The sequence below is a fragment of the Gopherus flavomarginatus genome, chromosome 22 (assembly GCF_025201925.1).
Source record: "Gopherus flavomarginatus isolate rGopFla2 chromosome 22, rGopFla2.mat.asm, whole genome shotgun sequence".
Taxonomy (NCBI): Eukaryota; Metazoa; Chordata; order Testudines; family Testudinidae; genus Gopherus; species Gopherus flavomarginatus.
The window spans coordinates 19,183,281-19,201,823 of NC_066638.1; the positions used below are offsets into that span (position 1 = coordinate 19,183,281).

At 46.4% G+C, this 18,543-nt stretch overlaps 2 protein-coding genes across 6 annotated transcripts in view; one reads left to right on the top strand and one right to left on the bottom strand.

The window, feature by feature from the left end:
* The window catches only part of PTAFR (platelet activating factor receptor), a 566,600-nt gene that overhangs the window by 400,531 nt on the left and 147,526 nt on the right, over positions 1-18,543 (bottom strand). The window lies entirely within an intron of this gene.
* The window catches only part of LUZP1 (leucine zipper protein 1), a 30,580-nt gene continuing 16,516 nt past the window's right edge, over positions 4,480-18,543 (top strand). For 4 of the 5 annotated variants that reach the window (XR_007770874.1, XM_050932300.1, XM_050932301.1 and 1 more), the window contains exon 1: positions 4,480-7,768. Coding sequence is in view for 4 of the 5 variants with exons in the window: in XM_050932300.1 (XP_050788257.1) it covers positions 4,586-7,768 (3,183 nt within the window). In the remaining variant the exon portion in view is untranslated. Of the gene's footprint in view, positions 7,769-8,200; positions 8,347-18,543 lie in introns of those variants that run through there. The other variant, XM_050932304.1, reaches the window with a different exon arrangement.

Consider the following 18,543-nt stretch of genomic DNA (forward strand, 5'->3'; position numbering starts at 1 on the left):
GAACCAGAGAGGCAAACGGCCACTCCGGGTCAGAGCCCCAGACATCCTGCAGAAATGATAAGCTACATGCCATTCTAGGGGATGCCCCTGCAACAGCCCCACCTATTGCTTCCCTCCTTCCCCACCCCTCCTGGGCTACCATGGCAGTTATTCCCTCATTTGTGTGATGAAGTAATAAAGAATGCATGAATTTGAAACAACACTGACTTTATTGCCTCTGCAAGCAGAGATCAAAGGGGGGAGGGGAGGGCGGTTGGCTTACAGCGAAGTAGAGTGAACCACCATTCTGCACTTGCTCAGCCTATAGCTGAAAATGGGAATCTGTGACAAGCACTAGGATAGAAGCACAGGCAGGACTGAATCTCCAATGCTTTTGATACTGTCTCCCACACTATTCTTGCCAGCAAGTTAAAGAAGTATGGGTTGGATGAATGGACTATAAGGTGGATAGAAAGCTGGCTAGATTGTCGGGCTCAACGGGTAGTGATCAACGGCTCCATGTCTAGTTGGCAGCCGGTTTCAAGTGGAGAGCCCCAACGGTCGGCCCCGGAGGTGGTTTTGTTCAATATCTTCGTTAATGATCTGGAGGATGGCGTGGACTGCACTCTCAGCAAGTTTACAGATGACACTAAACTGGGAGGAGTGGTAGATATGCTGGAGGGTAGGGATAGGATACAGAGGGACCTAGACAAATTAGAGGACTGGGCCAAAAGAAGCCTGATGAGGTTCAACAAGGACAAGTGTGGAGTCCTGCACTTAGGATGGAAGAATCCCATTCACTGTTACAGATTAGGGACCGAATGGCTAGGAAGCAGTTCTGTCAAAAAGGACCTAGGGTTTACAGTGGACGAGAAGCTGGATATGAGTCAACAGTGTGCCCTTGTTGCCAAGAAGACTAACGGCATTTTGGGCTGTATAAGTAGGGGCATTGCCAGCAGATTTTATGATGATCATTCCCCTCCATTCAATGATCAGCAGATGATCATTCCCCTCTATTCATCGTTGGTGAGGCCTCATCTGCAGTACTGTGTCCAGTTTTGGGCCCCACACTACAAGAAGGATGTGGCAAAATTGGAAAGAGTTCCGCGGAGGGCAACAAAAATGATTAGGGAGCTGCAGCACATGACTTATGAGGAGAGGCTGAGGGAACTGGGATTGTTTAGCCTGCAAAAGAGAAGAATGAGGAGGGATTTGATAGTTGCTTTCGACTACCTGAAAGGGGGTTCCAAAGAGGATGGATCTAGACTGTTCTCAGTGGTAGCAGATGACAGAAAAAGGAGTTATGGTCTCAAGTTGCAGTGGGGAGGTTTAGGTTGGATATTAGGAAAACCTTTTTTCACTAGGAGGGTGGTGAAGCATTGGAATGGGTTTCCTAGGGAGGTGGTAGAATCTCCTTCCTTAGAGGTTTTTAAGGTCAGGCTTGGTGAAGCCCTGTCTGGGATGATTTAGTTGGGGATTCTCCTGCTTTGAGTAGGGGGTTGGACTAGATGACCTCCTGAGGTCCCTTCCAACCCTGATATTCTATGATTCCATTGTGTGTGGGCCTTTGGTTGACATTGGTAAAATACAAAATGTCCCAGGATATGTATGTTGGGAGACAGTTCTAAACAGCAGCTTAATGTTTTTTATTTGCAGCAAAATGTAGAGGTCTAAGTATCTGATTTTGAGCCCTGGTAGCAAGGGGTAGGCTGGGGTAGGCGCGACCATGCGGTGCTGCTGACCGGGAGAGCAGCCTGAGGCAGAAGCCTCCAGCTGCCATGATATTCCAGGCAGGACTGAATCTCCATTAGACAAAACTTAAAGAAGAGAATGACATGGAGTCATTCCCATTTTTGCCCAGGCGCCCCCGACCGACCTCACTGAGGCCAGCCAGAAGCACCCACGGGGGCAACAATGACGGATACCATTCATACTGTACTGTCTGCCGTCTGCAAGGCAAGGCAAGGGGATGCCGCTGTGTAGCGGTTCAGCACCGTGTCTGCCAGCAGCATCCAGTAGACAAACAGTGACATTGAAAAAAGGCGCTAAACTATTTCTTTCCATTTACTTTCCCGGTGGTGGATGAGGACATATACCCTGAACTACCCGCGACAATGTTTTTGACCCTTTAGGCATTGGGAGCTCAGCCCAGAATTCAAATGGTTTTCAGAGAGTGCGGGAACTGTGAGATAGCTACAGTCGTCAGTTGCCCCTCCCTCCGTGAGCATCCGTTTGATTCTTTGGCTTTCTGGTTTGCTTGTCTCAGCTCCTTAAGTTTAACACAGCACCGTGTTGAGTCCCTGTTGTGGCCTCTGTCCATCATGGCCTTGGAGATTTTTTTCAAATGTTTTGGCATTTCATCTTTTGGAACGGAGTTCTGATAGAACAGATTCATCTCTCCATAAAGAGATCATATTCAGTATCTTCCGTACAGTCCATGCTGGAGCTCTCTTTTGATTCTGGGACTGCATAGTCACCTGTTCTGATCAGCGCTCCATGCTGGGCAAACAGGAAATAAAATTCAGAAGTTCACAGGGCTTTTCCTGTCTACCTGACCAGTACAACTGAGTTCAGATCGCTGTCCAGAGTGGTCACAATGGTGCACTGTAGGATAGCTCCCGGAGGCCAATAGTGTCGAATTGCGGCCACACTAACCCTAATTTGAAATGGCAATGTTGATTTCAGCACTACTCCCCTCATCGGGGAGGAGTACAGAAATCGATTTGAAGAGCCCTTTATGTTGACAAAAATGGCTTCGTTGTGTGGATGGATGCAAGGTTAATTCGATTTAATGCTGCTAAATTTGACATAAGCTCATAGTGTAGACCAGGCCACAGATGCAGTATCCTGGGTTCTAACTCTCATTCTGCATTTGTTTCCGTCTCCAGTAGATGGCAGCAGGCTCACATACTGGCTGGCAGTTTTGCAGATAGATCAGTTACACAGCTGCATTAGAAAAGTTCTGGGAATATTTTGTTTTTCTGTTCCTGGCTCTTTGAAAACCTAAGAAATTCTGACCTGGGCAGTTTTTCCCAAGAGACAGCTGCTGAGTGGTAAGTCAGTCATCCCTGCAACAATATAGGCAATCCCCACATATACGCTGTGGATTCAGTAAGGAATTCAGCTCACACAAACACCACTTATCAGGTTCCAGCAGAAATTCAGCAAGTCCTCTCCCTCTTCCTTCTCCACCCATCCAGGTCTTGGGGCGCACTCAGATTCTACTCCTTATTGCCATTATGAACTATCTAGATGTTGCCAAAGGGTGTCTGTCAGAGGCAAATGCAATCCATCAGCCATTGCCCAGGTCTAGACTTTAATCTGTTCTGAATTTAACTTGCAAAATATCCAACCTCTGTGGTTGGGTTAACCCCTTTAGGTCCATATCCGATCCAGAGGCAGGTTGCTCCACAGAGCAATGCCATATTTGCCATCTCCTTTCTGCCAGAATCAGGCACAGATGTTCCTTGTTGCCTTTTCATGAAAAGTTCTAGGATTCCTGATTATTTGAGGAAATTTCTTTCCTGTATCCAGTGTCTAGTTACTTTAGCCTCTCCTCTTTTTATGTACTTCGTGTCTTCTAGTTTTCATCTCTAGTTTATGGTCATTGATTCTCTGTCTGATAAGAGTTTGCCTGAGATGTACACATTTCTCTGAAGTGAGGTATCTGCTAATGGAATAGTTTTGTGCAGGGATCCATAATGTGTGCATATGCACACAATTAACCAGTCACAGAGAAGCATGCATCACACACGCATGCACACAAACAGCACTAACCAATCTTGGAGGGACTCTGAGTGGATACACTAGGGCAGGGGTAGGCAATCTATGGCACATGTGCCAAAGGCGGCACGCAAGCTGATTTTCAGTGGCACTCACACTGCCCAGGTCCTGACCACCGGTCTGGGAGGCTCTGCATTTTAATTTAATTTTAAGTGAAGCTTCTTACACATTTTAAAAACCTTATTTACTTTACATACAACAATAGTTTAGTTATATATTATAGACTTATAGAAAACAACCTTCTGAAAACGTTAAAATGTATTACTAGCACACGAAACCTTAAATTAGAGTGAATAAATGAAGACTTGGCACAGCACTTCTGAAAGGTTGCCGACCCCTGCACTAGGATGACCAGATGTGCTGATTTTATAGGGACAGTCCCAATATTTGGGGCTTTTTTTATATGGGCGCCTATTACTCCCCTACCCCATCCTGATTTTTCACACTTGCTATCTGATCACCCTAGGATACACATACATATTGTCTGCCTAACTGAGCTTAGGAGGGTATTCATTTCTCCCACTCACCAGTGGTGGGATACTGTTGGAGACAGTACACTGTATTATTAGACTAAATGGACCACTTATCTTTTCCACTGTGTCACTCTTTATGCTCTGAATTCTAGCTTTCAGAAACATGTTTAATGAAAGAAGAGATTATACAGAAGAAACATTTCCTACCCTCTTGTACTCACTTTATTTTCTTCTTTCAGGCTAAAATTGTCTCTGTCAAAGAAGCTGCAGGATTCAAGGGAAACTGACATGTTTAAATCACTCCTTTGATCCAAACTGAAGAAAATTGAACCTAACAACAAAAAATAAAAATGGCAGAATTTACAGGTTATAAGGAGACTTCAAATCGCCATCTTCGATTCAAGTTACAGAGTCTTGGCCGTCGTCTTGATGAACTGGAAGAAGCAACAAAAAATCTCCAGAAAGCAGAGGATGAGCTTCTTGACCTTCAGGACAAAGTTATCCAGGCAGAAGGCAGCAATTCTAGCATGCTGGCCGACGTAGAAGCTCTGAGAAAAAGAGTGCTGAAAATTGAAGGCAAGGATGAAGAAATACGAAAAGCTGAAGAGCTCTGTCAGTTGATGAAGGAAAAACTGGAGGAGGAGGAAAGTCTCACTCGAGAACTTAAATCAGAAATTGAACGGCTTCAGAAGAGAATGGCAGAACTGGAAAAATTGGAGGAAGCTTTCGGCAGGAGCAAAAACGATTGTACTCAGCTGTGTCTGAGCCTTAATGAAGAAAAAAATTTGACCAAAAAAATATCTACAGAGTTGGAAATACTTAGGATGAAAGTAAGAGAACTTGAAGCATCTGAAGACAGATTGGATAAAACTGAACATAGTTTAGTAAGTGAGTTAGAAAAGCTGAAATCTTTAACACTGAGCTTTGCTAGTGAAAGAAAACGCTTCAATGAAAGAGAAAAGCAGAATGAAAAATTAATCCAGGAGCTAACACAAAAACTAGAACAAAACAACAAACTAAATAGGGCAGATCAAACTAGAAATGCATCAAACCTGCTAGAAAGATCATCAAATAGTCTTCTGGATAGAAATGACCTGAGAATTGAAGATGACTTGACCTCTGCATTGCCCTCTAAAGAAACCAGAAGAAAGGGAAGCTTGGATTACCTAAAGCATGTAGAAAATGAAACCAGAAATAAATCAGAAAATCAAAAGAACAAAAATCAAGAAGACAACAAAGTGAAAGATCTCAACCAAGAAATTGAGAAACTTAAAAGTCAAATTAAACATTTTGAATCTTTAGAAGAAGAACTTAAAAAAATGAAAGCCAAAAATAATGACCTGCAAGATAGTTATCTGAGTGAACAGAATAAAAACAAGCTCCTAACTGGTCAATTGGAAGAGATTAAAATTCAAATAAAGAAACAAAAGGATATGGAGAACGGTGAGGTGGAAAGTGAAGAAATGAGCCTCCCCAGCAGATTTAGACATGATAGGCCTAAATACAGAGGTATCACAGCTGAGCCAGCAATTTCAAAACACAAATCACGGGAGCTTTCACCTCAGCATAAACGAGAAAGAACACGGAACAGAGACTTCTCTTCCAATAATGACAGTTATACCACAAGTAGCAAACAAGCTCCCAGTCCAAGTTTAATTACTAGGAGAACAGCAAAGGCATCTAGTACATCTGCTCTACTAGAAACTGTGATTACTGATACAAAAAGAATGGAAGACAAATCAGCAGCTACTACATATTTATCTATGCAGAAAGATAGTGGTGCTCCACAAAATGAAGTGAAGAAATCAAGAGAGCAGCCGTCTGTGCTGAGTCGATACCCACCGGCTGCACATGAGCACAAATCTTGGAAAGCAGCTTCCAAACCTGGGAATGAAAGTGGACTGAAGACCAAGGCTGAAAAGCTATCTCAATCATTTAGTGATGTTTGCCAAGGTAACTCTGATGCACTTGATGAAAAATCAAGCAAAGGAGAAATGACTGTATCTTTGACTGAAAAGCTGAAAACAAGCCAAACAGAGATGTCTGATCTATGTGTAGAGATACCCTTTATGAAAAATAATCATGCACCATACAATGAAACAGCTTCATCATATAGATACCATATCTCTTCTCAGACGTTAGCAGCTGAATCCACCAGCTCTAAAGCAGAAGCAGCAACAGTCTCTGTTTTATCTCACAGACAGTCCCCAGAAGGGAAATCTAAAACAACAATAAACTCCCAAGAAAGAGAATTTACAGACACTTTTCATGAAAATACAAAACCTCCAACTTTAATAAAGTATTCAAACAGCTCAAAAAGTCAAGAAGACATCTTACAGATTCTCACAAGTCAAGGTAAGGAAGAAATGGACCAATCTGCACCATCAGTTACAGGTCAGTCAAATGCTGGCATAAAATCTGACTCTTCGAGATCCAAAGCCATCAAACCAGCTAGCCATGAAAAACTTAGTACAGATGAGGAGATTGGTAAAAGCACCAATGCTACTACTGAGTCAGAACTGGAGACGAGAAAGAAACCCAGTTCCAGAGAATTCTCAAGCTCCAGAGGAGTTCTCAGAGCATCTCTCTTTGAAAATGATAAAAATACTGGAAATGAAGATGACCCCCCCAAATCCATAAAGACATCTTCAGATGCTGCCAGCGTAGGATTGAGATCCAGAAGGTCATTCAGCCCTAGAGAAGCTTTGAGATCAAAAGCCATCATTAAACCTGTAATAATTGAAAAGGACATGAAAGAAGTAATGAGAGGGGCTGGGTCTGAAGAAGACTCTCAAAACCAGAAATCTCTCTTTAAAACTGTGACAAATAAAATGACAAGCAGCATAACAATCTTCCCTTCTGAGCCAGCCAACACAAGGACCAACACAAATGAAGCCGCAAAGGAAAGACATACTTCTACCAGCAATATTAGAGTCACTCCAAATGAGCTGTCAGCCATAACAAATAACATCAGCACACCCTTTGAGATCTCAATTAATAAGAGTGATATTGCTCTGAAATTATCTGAGGCAGATAAAATTGGGGATTTAGCTCTGAGAAACAGGACAGAAACACTAATTTCAAGAAGCAGTATTATGATAAAACCTTCTGAACCCATTGAGAAAAACAATTTTGAGCCATCCTTAGAGACAATCAGCTGGAAAAGCCATGGGCCTTTAGAAGCAGAGTCACCAGAGACAAAACACATCACTCTGAGAAGTTCTTGGAGGACAAGGCGGGGATTACAATCTTTGGAAGACTCTCAAATCAAAGTGGAAAAAAATACAGCTTCCACTAGTACAAAGGCATGCAAGTCATCTACAGACCTCTCTGAAATGGAAGGGGCCAATGCAAGAATACATTTACTTGAGCAGAATTCAAGAAGGTCCAGGGCCACTATTAATTCTTGGAATACCCCTGAATTAGAATTCAGAAGGACCCAAAGTAGCTTAAGTGCATCTGAGCTATCTACTCGAAGGAGCTATGTCCATGATCCCATCACTGCTTCTACTTGGAATCGCATGACATTACCAGTAAGTGTTTTCTGTCTTCTGTTACTTTTAACCATCATTCTCTTTTTGAAATTGTCCACTAATTCTAGGATGCCCAACTTGAAATACTAACACTTCTGATTTTCAGAGGTGTTACATTCCCACAGCTCCTGTTCACTTCAACTGATTACCTAAATATTGAGGCACCCAGATTAATTAGCGACTTTGGAAAATTGGGCGGATTAGTTGTGTTCCCATCTGCCTCATTCTTGTACTGCTCCCTGTGTAAATAAAACCATACTCATCTGTTCTTGCCAAGGCTAAGAGAGGAAATAATTGGTCCCAGCTTAGTCATGAGCCTATATGTCTTTTAAAGTCAAGCTTTGCAAGGTAGAGTCGGCAGGAAATAGCAAATAATTTATTTAAAGAGTGCTGCACTGCTTCAGTCTAAACTTTCAACTTCTGTTTTTAAAGGGACGCTGGCTGTGTCATTTCCATGTGTGACATACCTCAAACGGCTCCCTGGAACATGTCCTAGCAGACCACAGAGAGACGGCTGGTTGCATGGTGCTGCCATCTCCTCCTAGTTCCAAGTTGCTAGATTACCTCGAGAAAAAGCTTAAAACACATGAACTACTTTCCTAGCATTACTTTTCCTTACTATTGAGGATGTTACCAGGACCGGTGCTAGGAGTTTGAGCGCCCTAGGCAGACGGCAATTTCGCCGCCCCGCGCGCTGGTCCCGCGGCTCTGGTGGAGCTGCCACAGTGGTGCCTGTGGATGGTCCAGTGCTCCGTGGCTCCGGTGGAGCTGCCGCAGTCATGCCTGCGGGAGGTCCATCAGAGCTGCGCGAGCAGCCGACCATCCACAGGCACGACTGCGGCAGCTCCACCGGAGCTGCGGAGCACTGGCCCCTCTGCGGGCACTACTGCGGCAGCTCCACCAGAGCCGCCTGCTGCCCCCTCCGCCAAAATGGTGCCCACCATTTATTCTGGCGCCCTAGGCGATTGCCTAGGCTGCCTAAATGGTAGCGCCGGCCCTGGATGTTACTCAGTTGTCAGTGAGAGGAGAGCTTGCATAAGAGGAAATCCAGGGGATATTCTCACTGTTAAGATGTGGTTCTCTCTCTCTGAAAAGGACTGAGAATCCCTGACATACTTTAAAATATTTATCTGGTGGGGTGTGTCCATTCTGGCCATGCTAAATGTGTTTTAATTACGGTTCCAGTTCAATGTAGCCACTCTTTGTGCATTATCTGTACAATACAAACAGCAGGGGCTCCCACATTAACTCCCACAGCCATTTTCAGTGTTGATCTGAAGCACAAATAAAGTACAGACGAAATCAAAGGTCTTTAGAGTGGTTGTTGAAGGGAGGGAATTCTCAGCCAAATGAATTTGCCACTGAACAAAGGTTTCCATTTGGGAATATAGATGAAGATGTGAGAGGGTATTTTTGTTTTCCAAACCTTGCTTTGTTCCCTAGAACCAACTTCACCTCTGGGAGTAAGCATACAATTCAACACGGCTTTACTTTGTAGCATCTATTGTCATTAGAGAGTTAGGGTCAGATTATCAAAGATATTTGGGCACCAAAAGATGCAGATAGGCATCTAGTGGATCTATATTGGACCTAATAGGCATGTTTGAAAATCCCACTAGGTACATTTCTTCTTTGAGTAGCTGAAGACCTATATTCCAAGTAGGTGTGTGCACAGCCCAAACGCTGGAGCCAAAGACTTTTGCCTAGCAGTACCATTGGAGGGGCAGCATCCAGCGATATGAGATGGCACCGGCTCAGCCCCCCTCAGTTCCTTCTCATCACCCATCAGCTGGAGTCAGAGCTCGTATGGTGGTGGTTTTCACAACCTTACGTTCATTCTTTTTGTGCAGCGTATTGTACATAGTTAAGTGTTAGTTTTAATTAAAAAAAATAGAGAATATTGAGAATATTAGTGGCTGTGCCCCCCCACGATGCCCTCCCCAGGTTAAAGCATTGTCCTTTGTGTGGAGTGGCGTTTCCCAACAGTGACCCCCCTACACACACAGTGCTGGCTCTGCCGTGGCAAAGCCCATCTTAAGGAGTGATGTTCATCTGTATATCGTTCAAGAAGAGGACTCAGGTGGTGCAGGTCCTTTGCCTCAAACAGCACCTGCTTGAACAAACCATGTGGCCTGAGCCCACACAGGGGACTGTCTTGAGCCACAGATCGCCCTTGGGCTCGGAAAGTGCTGCTGCCTCTTGTTCTGGGGTAGTGACCTCTCCGAAGAGGCACAAGAGTCATTCTCCGTTGTTGGTGCCCAAGAAGAGTTGTCCTGGGGCAACTCTTCTGCCTTCCCTGGCATGGGACCAGTCCTGGTACACAGGATGGCACGTGTACATCTGTTCCTCCATTGGTACAGGGCAGGAAGGGCAGAAACCCTGTACAGTTGACTCCAGTTCTGGCCTCCAGGCATCTGAATCCAGTACCGACTGGAGGGATGCCAGTATTGACTGTGTCTGTGACGTCAGCATGCCAGGCTGTAGCAGACTTACTGTGCCTTTTGGTCCCATCATCGCTGCTGGTCAGAGACTTTGTGAGGCTGGTGTCTGCAGTGGCCCCCCAATTAATGAGGTGCTCCTCAAACCTATGAGTGCTTTTTGAGGTACACCAGCTTTGTTACCGCCAGAGGTCAAGTGCTTGGAGAAGCGATCTTTTGTGCCTGTACAGGCATACAAGGGGGTCTATTTCCATCTGGCCCCGAACTCCCTGGTGGTCATGGCAGGACAGGTTCAAGTCCACGTCCAAAGACAGAGACTCTAAACGTTTGAACCTTTGGGAAGGTAGGTATGCACCTCCTAATTGTTACAGATGAGGATTGTGAACCAGCAAGCTTTATTGTCCAAAAATGACTTTCTCAATTGTTTGACTATGGCCAAATTTGAGGAGCAGTTGCCTGATGTGTCTTTTGATGAGTCTTGTGTGTTTGTCACCAAAGACTGCTTGATGGCCAAGATGTCTTTGCAATCTGCCCTCGATATTGTGGACACCTCAACCGAAGTGATGGCCTTGGCAATTACTATGAGGAGGGCTTCCTGTCTCCAAAACACAGGGATTACTCTGAATGTCCAGCAATCAATCGAGGACTTGCCTTTTGATGGCAGAGCCTTGTTTTCAGACAAGACTGAAACCTGTTTTCCTTTAAGGATTCCAGGGCTACCGTAAGGTCTTTGGGGGTGCATACACTGCCCATGCAGACACACCACTTCGGGGCATGGCAGCAACAACTGTACAGACCACAGCATCTTTTTCTCAACCCTTCTCCTTGAGACAGCGAGACTATCCCAGGAAGAAGGAAAGATCTCACAAGAGGAAGCACTCGAGCTCAGGGCTTGGTTGGGCTGTTCGCCCTCCTTTTGCACCTGTTAAGCGCCCATTTTGACTCATTGGTCCAGAGCACCATTCCAGCTGTTCTTCTTCCACTCTCGTTGCCTCCTAACCCCTGTTCCATTGGGGACAGGCTGGTCTGCTTTTATAATGCCTGGGTCTCAATTACCTCTGACAGCTGGGTCATAGACACACTGTAAGATCAGGCTATGCCATCCAGTTTCTCTCCACGCACCAGCCCCACTCTTCAGGGACCCCTCTCATGAGATGCTGCTCTTCGAGACGATCAGCTGTCTGCTAATGTTGGGAGTGGTGGAGGAAGTTCTGTGAGGACACCAGCATCATGGTTTCTACTCCTGATACTTCCTGATACCAAAATCCAAGGGCAGGATGAGGCTGTGATGAAATGGGCCCATTCTTAATGTTTCCTCTGAATACTGTGTGGGTGCCTCAGTTTCCCCGATGCATTTCTTAAGTCTCCAGCATGCATAAATGGCCGACACTCTGTCTCCTGGCAACAAATGGCTGGGACCCTTGCCCCCTGCAAGGGGATGGCTAAAGGTGAATAAAGAGATCAGGTGACCTCCTGGCCCAGGAAGGAGACAAAGGCCAGAAAGGAGAGGCTGGAGTGGGTTTCAGTTGGGAGCTGGCTGGGGACGGGAAGTGAGGGCAGACAGGGTTGTCTGGCTCACTGGGCCCCAGAATGGACCCGGATGAGGGATCCCATTCTCTGTATCTACAAGCTCTGTTTTAGACCGTGTTCCTGTCATTTAATAAACCTCTGTTTTACTCGCTGGCTAAGAGTCACTTCTGACTGTGAAGTGGGGGTGCAGGACCCTCTGGCTTCCCCAGGACCCCGCCTGGGCAGACTCCCTGTGGGAAGCGCACGGAGGGGCAGAGGATGCTGAATGCTCCAAGGTCAGACCCAGGAAGGTGAAGCCGTGTGAGCTTCTTGCCCTGAAGACAGTCTGCTCCAAGGGAGTGGAGGCTCCCCAAAGTCCTGACTGGCTTTGTGGGGAGCAGTTCCAGAGCATCGCCCGGGGGGCTCCATGACAGAGGCCTATCCTCAACCTTTGCAGACTCAACAAATTCATCAGATCTGTGAGATTCCACATGGTCACACTCTTAGCTATCTGCCCTGCTCTGTCTTAGAGTGACTGGTTTGCTGCTCTTCAGGATGCTTATTTTCATGTGGCCATTCTACCAAGTCACAGGAAGTTTCTCAGCTTCTTAGTAGGAGAAAGTTTTCTCATTTGGCCTCTCTTCTCCCCCTGCCCCCCCCCCCCATCCCGAGTTTTCACCAAATATATGGCAGTGGTCATGGCATACCTCTGGAGGAAGGGAATCCACATCTTCCCCTACCTTGATTACCAGTTGCTGACGGGCAGTTCTAGAGAGGAGGTTCTTGCCCATGTCAACATCGCACACCATTTACTCAAGCAACTGGAATTCATTCTAAACACCACTAAGTCAACCTTGGCTCCCGCTCAACAAATGGAGTTCACTGGGGCTCTGTTAGATTCCACAAAGTTGAGGGTGTTCTTGCTGAGAAACTGCTTCCTGGCAGTTCAACAAATTGTGTCTCCATCTACAATCGCAACCTTCCATGACAGTTTGCATGTGTTTGAGCCTGTTGCGCCATGTGTCCAGTTGCACCCAGGTGGTCTAATTTTGGCAGGTTGTGTCTTCACCCTCTTCTGATGTGGCTCAGGACACTTTACCGCCCTGACCTGCATCTCTGGACTGACTGATTCAGCTTCCTCCACTGGTCCTGGAGTCCCTGCTCTGGTGGGAGTCCCAGTGCAATTTGTGCCAAGGAGTTCTTTTCACTCAGCCTCCCCGATCAAGTCAGTGATTAACATTCACCCTTTCTGGGTTGGGGAGCGCATTTGGACTAGTTGAGGGTGTAGGGCAGGGGTAAGCAACTTATGGCACATGTGCCGAAGGCAGCACACGAGCTGATTTTCATTGGCACTTGCATTGCCCAGGTCCTGGCCACAGGTCGGGGGGGGGGGGGGGCTCTGCATTTTAATTTAATTTTAAATGAAGCTTCTTACACATTTTAAGAAACCTTATTTACTTTACATACAACAATAGTTTAGTTATATATTATAGACTTCTAGAAAGAGACCTTCTAAAAAAGTTTAAAATGTATTACTGGCACGTGAAACCTTAAATCAGAGTGAATAAATGAAGACTCGGCACACCACTTCTGACAGGTTGCCGACTCCTGGTGTGGGGCCCGTGGTTGGAACAGGAAGCCTTGTTCCACATCAATGTATTGGGGCTTCAGGCTATCTACAATGCATGTCATGCCTTCCAGGACTGCATCAGGCATTCAGTGGTTCACTTACTCACCAACAGTACCACCGCAATGTACTATGAACTAACAAAGGGGAGCCCACTCCAGATTGCTCTTCCTAGAGCCAATCAACCTATGGTAATTCTGCATGAAAGAAAACATCACTCTGGTAGCTGTCCACTTGCCAGGGGTGATGAGCCATCTTGCGGAATGTCTCAGCAGGTTTTTCTCCTCGAGCCATGAATGGTCCCTTGAAGGAGTGTCCTTCAGTTTGTTTTTGCAGCATGGGGTATCCCCATGATCAATTTATTTTCAACAAGGGAAAACAAGGAGTGTCACCTATTCTGCTCTCAGGGAGGGTCTCAGCTCAGGCTCTCTCTAACACTTTCCACTACAGCTGGCAGTCAACTCTCTTTTATATGTCTTCCCTCCTGTCACAATCATTCCGTAGGTCATTGCCAAGCTCAAAGTGCATCAAGCCAGGGTAGTCCTGATTGCCCTGGCCTGCCTGAGACAGTTGGTTTTCGAGCCTCCTTGTTCTGTCAGATCAGCCTCCCATGCCACTACCTCTCCTTCCCAACCTCTTAACACAGGTGCATTCTGCATCTGGTGATCAGCTTCCTTCACCTTACGACATGGCTGCTGCATGGCTGAATGAAGAGGAAGAACATTCCAACAGGTCCTACTTAGCAATAGGAAACCTTCCACTTGGACAGCCTACTTGGCAAAGTGGAAGAACGGGGACTTCCATCCAGCACATCTTGGAGTACCTGCTACACCTTCAGAAATTGGGCTTGGCACTCAGTTCTCTGAGAATGCACTTGGCAGCAGTATCCATGTTTCATCCATCTATGCAAGGGAAATCAGTTTTTTTCCAACTCCATGGTGACAAGGACTTCTCGCCTGCACCCTCTGGTCCAAGGGCCAGTTCCTTGGTGGGACCTAAACACTGTTTTAGCAGCTCTTATGGGACCTCCATTCGAGCCCCATGCTTCCTGCCTATTGCCCCTCCTGTCTCAGAAAACTTTATTCTTGGTAGCCATTGCCTCTGGGGCCTCCTTACACACAGTTTTCCATGGACAAGATAATGATCCAGCCACACCCGAAGTTCTTATCCAACGTGGTCTCTCAGTTGCATTTGAACTAGGCGGTGCATTTTCCCCTAAGCCACATTTCTCCCCAGAGGAGCAATGCCTCCAAACGTTAGACACTGAATAGGACTGACCTGTTCTGTGCTTCATCTTGCCTGTTCATATCCTGTGTGGACTGCATGAAGGGACAAGGTCTGCACAGGCTATCTCAAGATGGATAATGTCTTGTATTTTAAGACTGCATATGAGATCATGCCAGCTATGATTCCACAGCAGATACGGGCTCATTCCACGAGAGCACAGGCAACATTGGTGGTGTTCCTCAGAGATATTTCCATATTGGACATTAGCATGTGACCATCCATCCATACACTTACGGACCATTACATGATCACTGCATGTTCCAGAATATGCATCCGACAAAGTGAGTATTCACCCACGAAAGCTCATGCTCCAATACATTTGTTAGTCTATAACGTGCCACAGAACTCTTTGCCGATGTTCCAGAATAGACGCTAATGTTGGAAGAACAGTCCTGCGATCCTTATTCAGATAGACTCCGAGCCCCACCTCTGGTCGAGAGTACTGTTTGTAAGTCACCTACTGGGCATACACATCTGCATCTACTCAAAGAAGAAATGGTTACTTACTGTAACTGTGATTCTTTGAGATGTGATGAAGACATGTATTCCACAACCTGCCCTCCATCCCCTCTGCATTAGAGTCTTCCCCTAGAGAGTTGGTGCAAAGGAACTGAGGGAGGTCGGGGCAGCATTGCCTCATATACGGGTTAGAGACACAAGGCGCAAACACTGCCCCTCTACAGGTATTGCTAGGCCTGTCCAGTGCACACACACTTACTTGGAATACACATCTGCATCACATCTCGAAGAACCACAGATACCTAAATGAATCTGAGATAGCACTGAGTTCTCCGTTGCTCAACTGTTATTTAATAGTCTAGGTAAGAAGGAAGGAAAGAAGATGTTCTAGCTCAGGGGTTCTCAAAGCCAATCTGCCACTTATTCAGGGAAAGCCCCTGGTAAGTTGGGCCGGTTGGTTTACCCGCCGCATCCGCAGGATTGACCTATTGCTGCTCCAGGCCAATGGGGGCTGCGGGAAGGGCGGCCAGCACGTCCCTCGGCTCGCATCGCTTTCCACAGCCCCCATTGGCCTGGAGTGGTGAACCGCAACCAGTGGGAGCTGCAGATGTGGCAGGTAAACAAATTGGCCCAGCCTGTCAGGGGCTTTCCCTGAACAAGCAGTGGACCGGCTTTGAGACCCACTGTTCTAGCTGGTATTTTAAATAAGATGGAGGGTTCCTGAGGGATCTTGAAGGGCTGGAGATGTAAAAGGGAAAGTTTTTTCATTGAAATGAGATTGTGTGCAGGGAGAGGCTTGGGGAGGAGAGACTAGAGATAAATAAAGAATATGTGATGGCATGGAATACAGGATTTTTTGGTCATGTACTAAGCAGCTTGAATCAACTTTCCAGACCTTGGAGGGATAGAAAAGGTCTGTACTGCCTAACCTTAAAAGATCATGAGTCAACCAAGTTGTATGATTTTGGAGATCGAAGTGTGAGCCTTTCCCTGCAACTGTAAAGGCTAGCAACATTTTTTTAGAAGAAGGCTGAGCTTCTCACACAATAACATGACTCCAGGAGCTTGGTCTATGAGGAAAAACAACAAATATTGTTAGATTTGCAATAAAATTGTAAAAGCTGGCAACACTGAAAATTATACATTTGAGAAATCTCAAAAAAATCCCCTAAAGGATCTAGGTCTATAGCTGGGGAGTCTCCTAGGGCTACTGTATTCCATGGGAAGACCTTTCTAAGTGACATATAACACCAGTCTTTACTTTGGCAGGGGGTGAGATATCAGGACCATGCTATTACCAACTTTGGGAGTTCAAATATCATGATACAGCTCCCTGCCCCCCAAATCACAAGTTGTCTGTCAAATAATAATTTTTAAAAAATCATTGGTGTTGTCTGGTTTTTGTGCTAAGCTGGGCTCTTTGTGTATGTGTGTTTCATGATGCAGATTCAACACACACACAAACTAGGGGCACCTACCCACTTCTGGCTGATGGGAGGGACACACTTCCCAGGCCCTTCCTGTGCTTCCCCCAGGAGGTTTACCCCTGCTCTCCGATCTCCCCCGTCCTGTCCCCTGCTTTGTCTGCGCAGAGCCCAGCTGCAGCAATTGCTGCAGCAAGGGCAGCTGACTGAGCAGGGCTTGGGAATGGAGGGCCAATGTACCTGCCTTCTCTCTGTCTCCCCCTTGCCCCCCAGCATTGTTCTACCCTCTCAGTGCAGCATGGTGGGAGGTTAAACAGGGCTGAAGCTGCTGCCACTCCCTGGGCTAGGGCCCTGCTCTGCATGCAGACAGAAGAAAGCTTGAGGCTTTCCAGCGTGCTGAGGCCAGAGGTGAGACCTAATGTATGACAAAGACCCTGACTGGGGGACACTGAAATCGTTCATGTAAGGAGGCTAAACTTTGATGGGATGTGCCCCTCAGTGCCATTCTGTGACCTCAGCCTCAGGACTCTTCACTTCTGACAGAAAGAGGGGTCAGTACTAAAATGCACTAGTGGGCAGGAAATCTGTGAGGAGCAGGCAGCTTTAGAGCTTCTGCATCATCAGCAGCTGTTGGAAGCTCTGTCCTGTAGGACCCAGCAAACCTGGCGGAGGCATTTCAGGTGCTGGCCAATTGAGACTGTCAGCCAAAGCCAGCAGCTCAGGCTGTGGGGAGTTTCCTCTGGTGGTCACAGGCAGAAATGCACCTGCACAAACCAGTCAGAAATTCTTGAGCTGCTCAAGAGATCACAAGTGGACGTAACAAACTGTGAATGTTGTCAACATTACATGTCCAGCCCTTCAGACACTCTGGGAGATGCCACACTTCAGAGGAAAGAAGCAGGAGTTTCTCTGGTGGGTTCTTTTAAAAACTGTTTGAAGCTGGCCAGACGTTTGGAATGTTAGACTCTTTCCTGTGAAGATCGACCAGCAGGCAGAGAGCAGGCCCACAAGTCAAAGGTGCAAGATACTTGTAGTTTATCCGGTGGCTCTGCTATTACTTACAGTGGTAGCACTGGCTCCTCGAGGGAGCTGAGCTGTATATTAAAGCAGCAATGGTATGAGAATTAAGTTCCCATCCTCTCCCTCATGCTGAACAATTTCAGACTTTTTCCTTCCAGGCAGAAATTTTATGTCTTTGGCCTCTGCCTGAAGGTAAACTACTGATTTAAAAAAAAAAAAAAAAAAAGGGGGGGGGGGGTTTGAGCACAATCTGTTTAGCCATTTTTCGGCAAGTGGAGAGTGAGTCACCTACTGGGCATACGTGTCTGCATCTCCTCAAAGAAGAAGAAATGGTTACTTACTGTAAATGTGGTTCTTCGAGATGTAATGCAGACATGTATTCCATGTCCTGCCCCACATCCCCTCTGCATTAGCATCTTCCCCTAGACCAGTGGTTCTCAAACTGTGGGTCAGGACCCCAAAGTGGGTCGTGACTCCATTTTAATAGGGCTACCGGGGCTAGCTTAAACTTGCTGGGGCCAAAGCCCTGAGCCCCACTGCCCAAGGCCAAAGCTGAAGCCCAACGGCCCCCTGCCTGGGGCTTTGCCCGTTGGGTTTCGGCTTTGCACCTTCCCCGACATAGGGTGCTGGGCTCCGGCTTTGGCTTGGCACCTCACCCTGCCCCACCCCCTGGGGCAGCAGGGCTTAGGTGAGCTCAGTCCCCCTTTCTGGGGTCATGTAGTAATTTTTGTTGTCAGAAGGGGCTTGCAGTGCAATGAGGTTTGTGAAATCCTGCCCTAGACATTCGGTGCAAAGAGACTGGGGGGGTTGGGGCAGCGCTGCCTCATATAGCCAAGGGAAGAGTTATAGACACGAGACATGAACACCACCCCTGTAAACGTCTGCATCACATCTCAAAGAACCACACTTACAGTAACTGTTTCATTTAGGTACCTAAATACCTTGACAATCTGGCCCTGAGATAGTATGGTTAGCACTGAGTTCTCTGTTGGTAAGAGTCTAGGTAAGAAT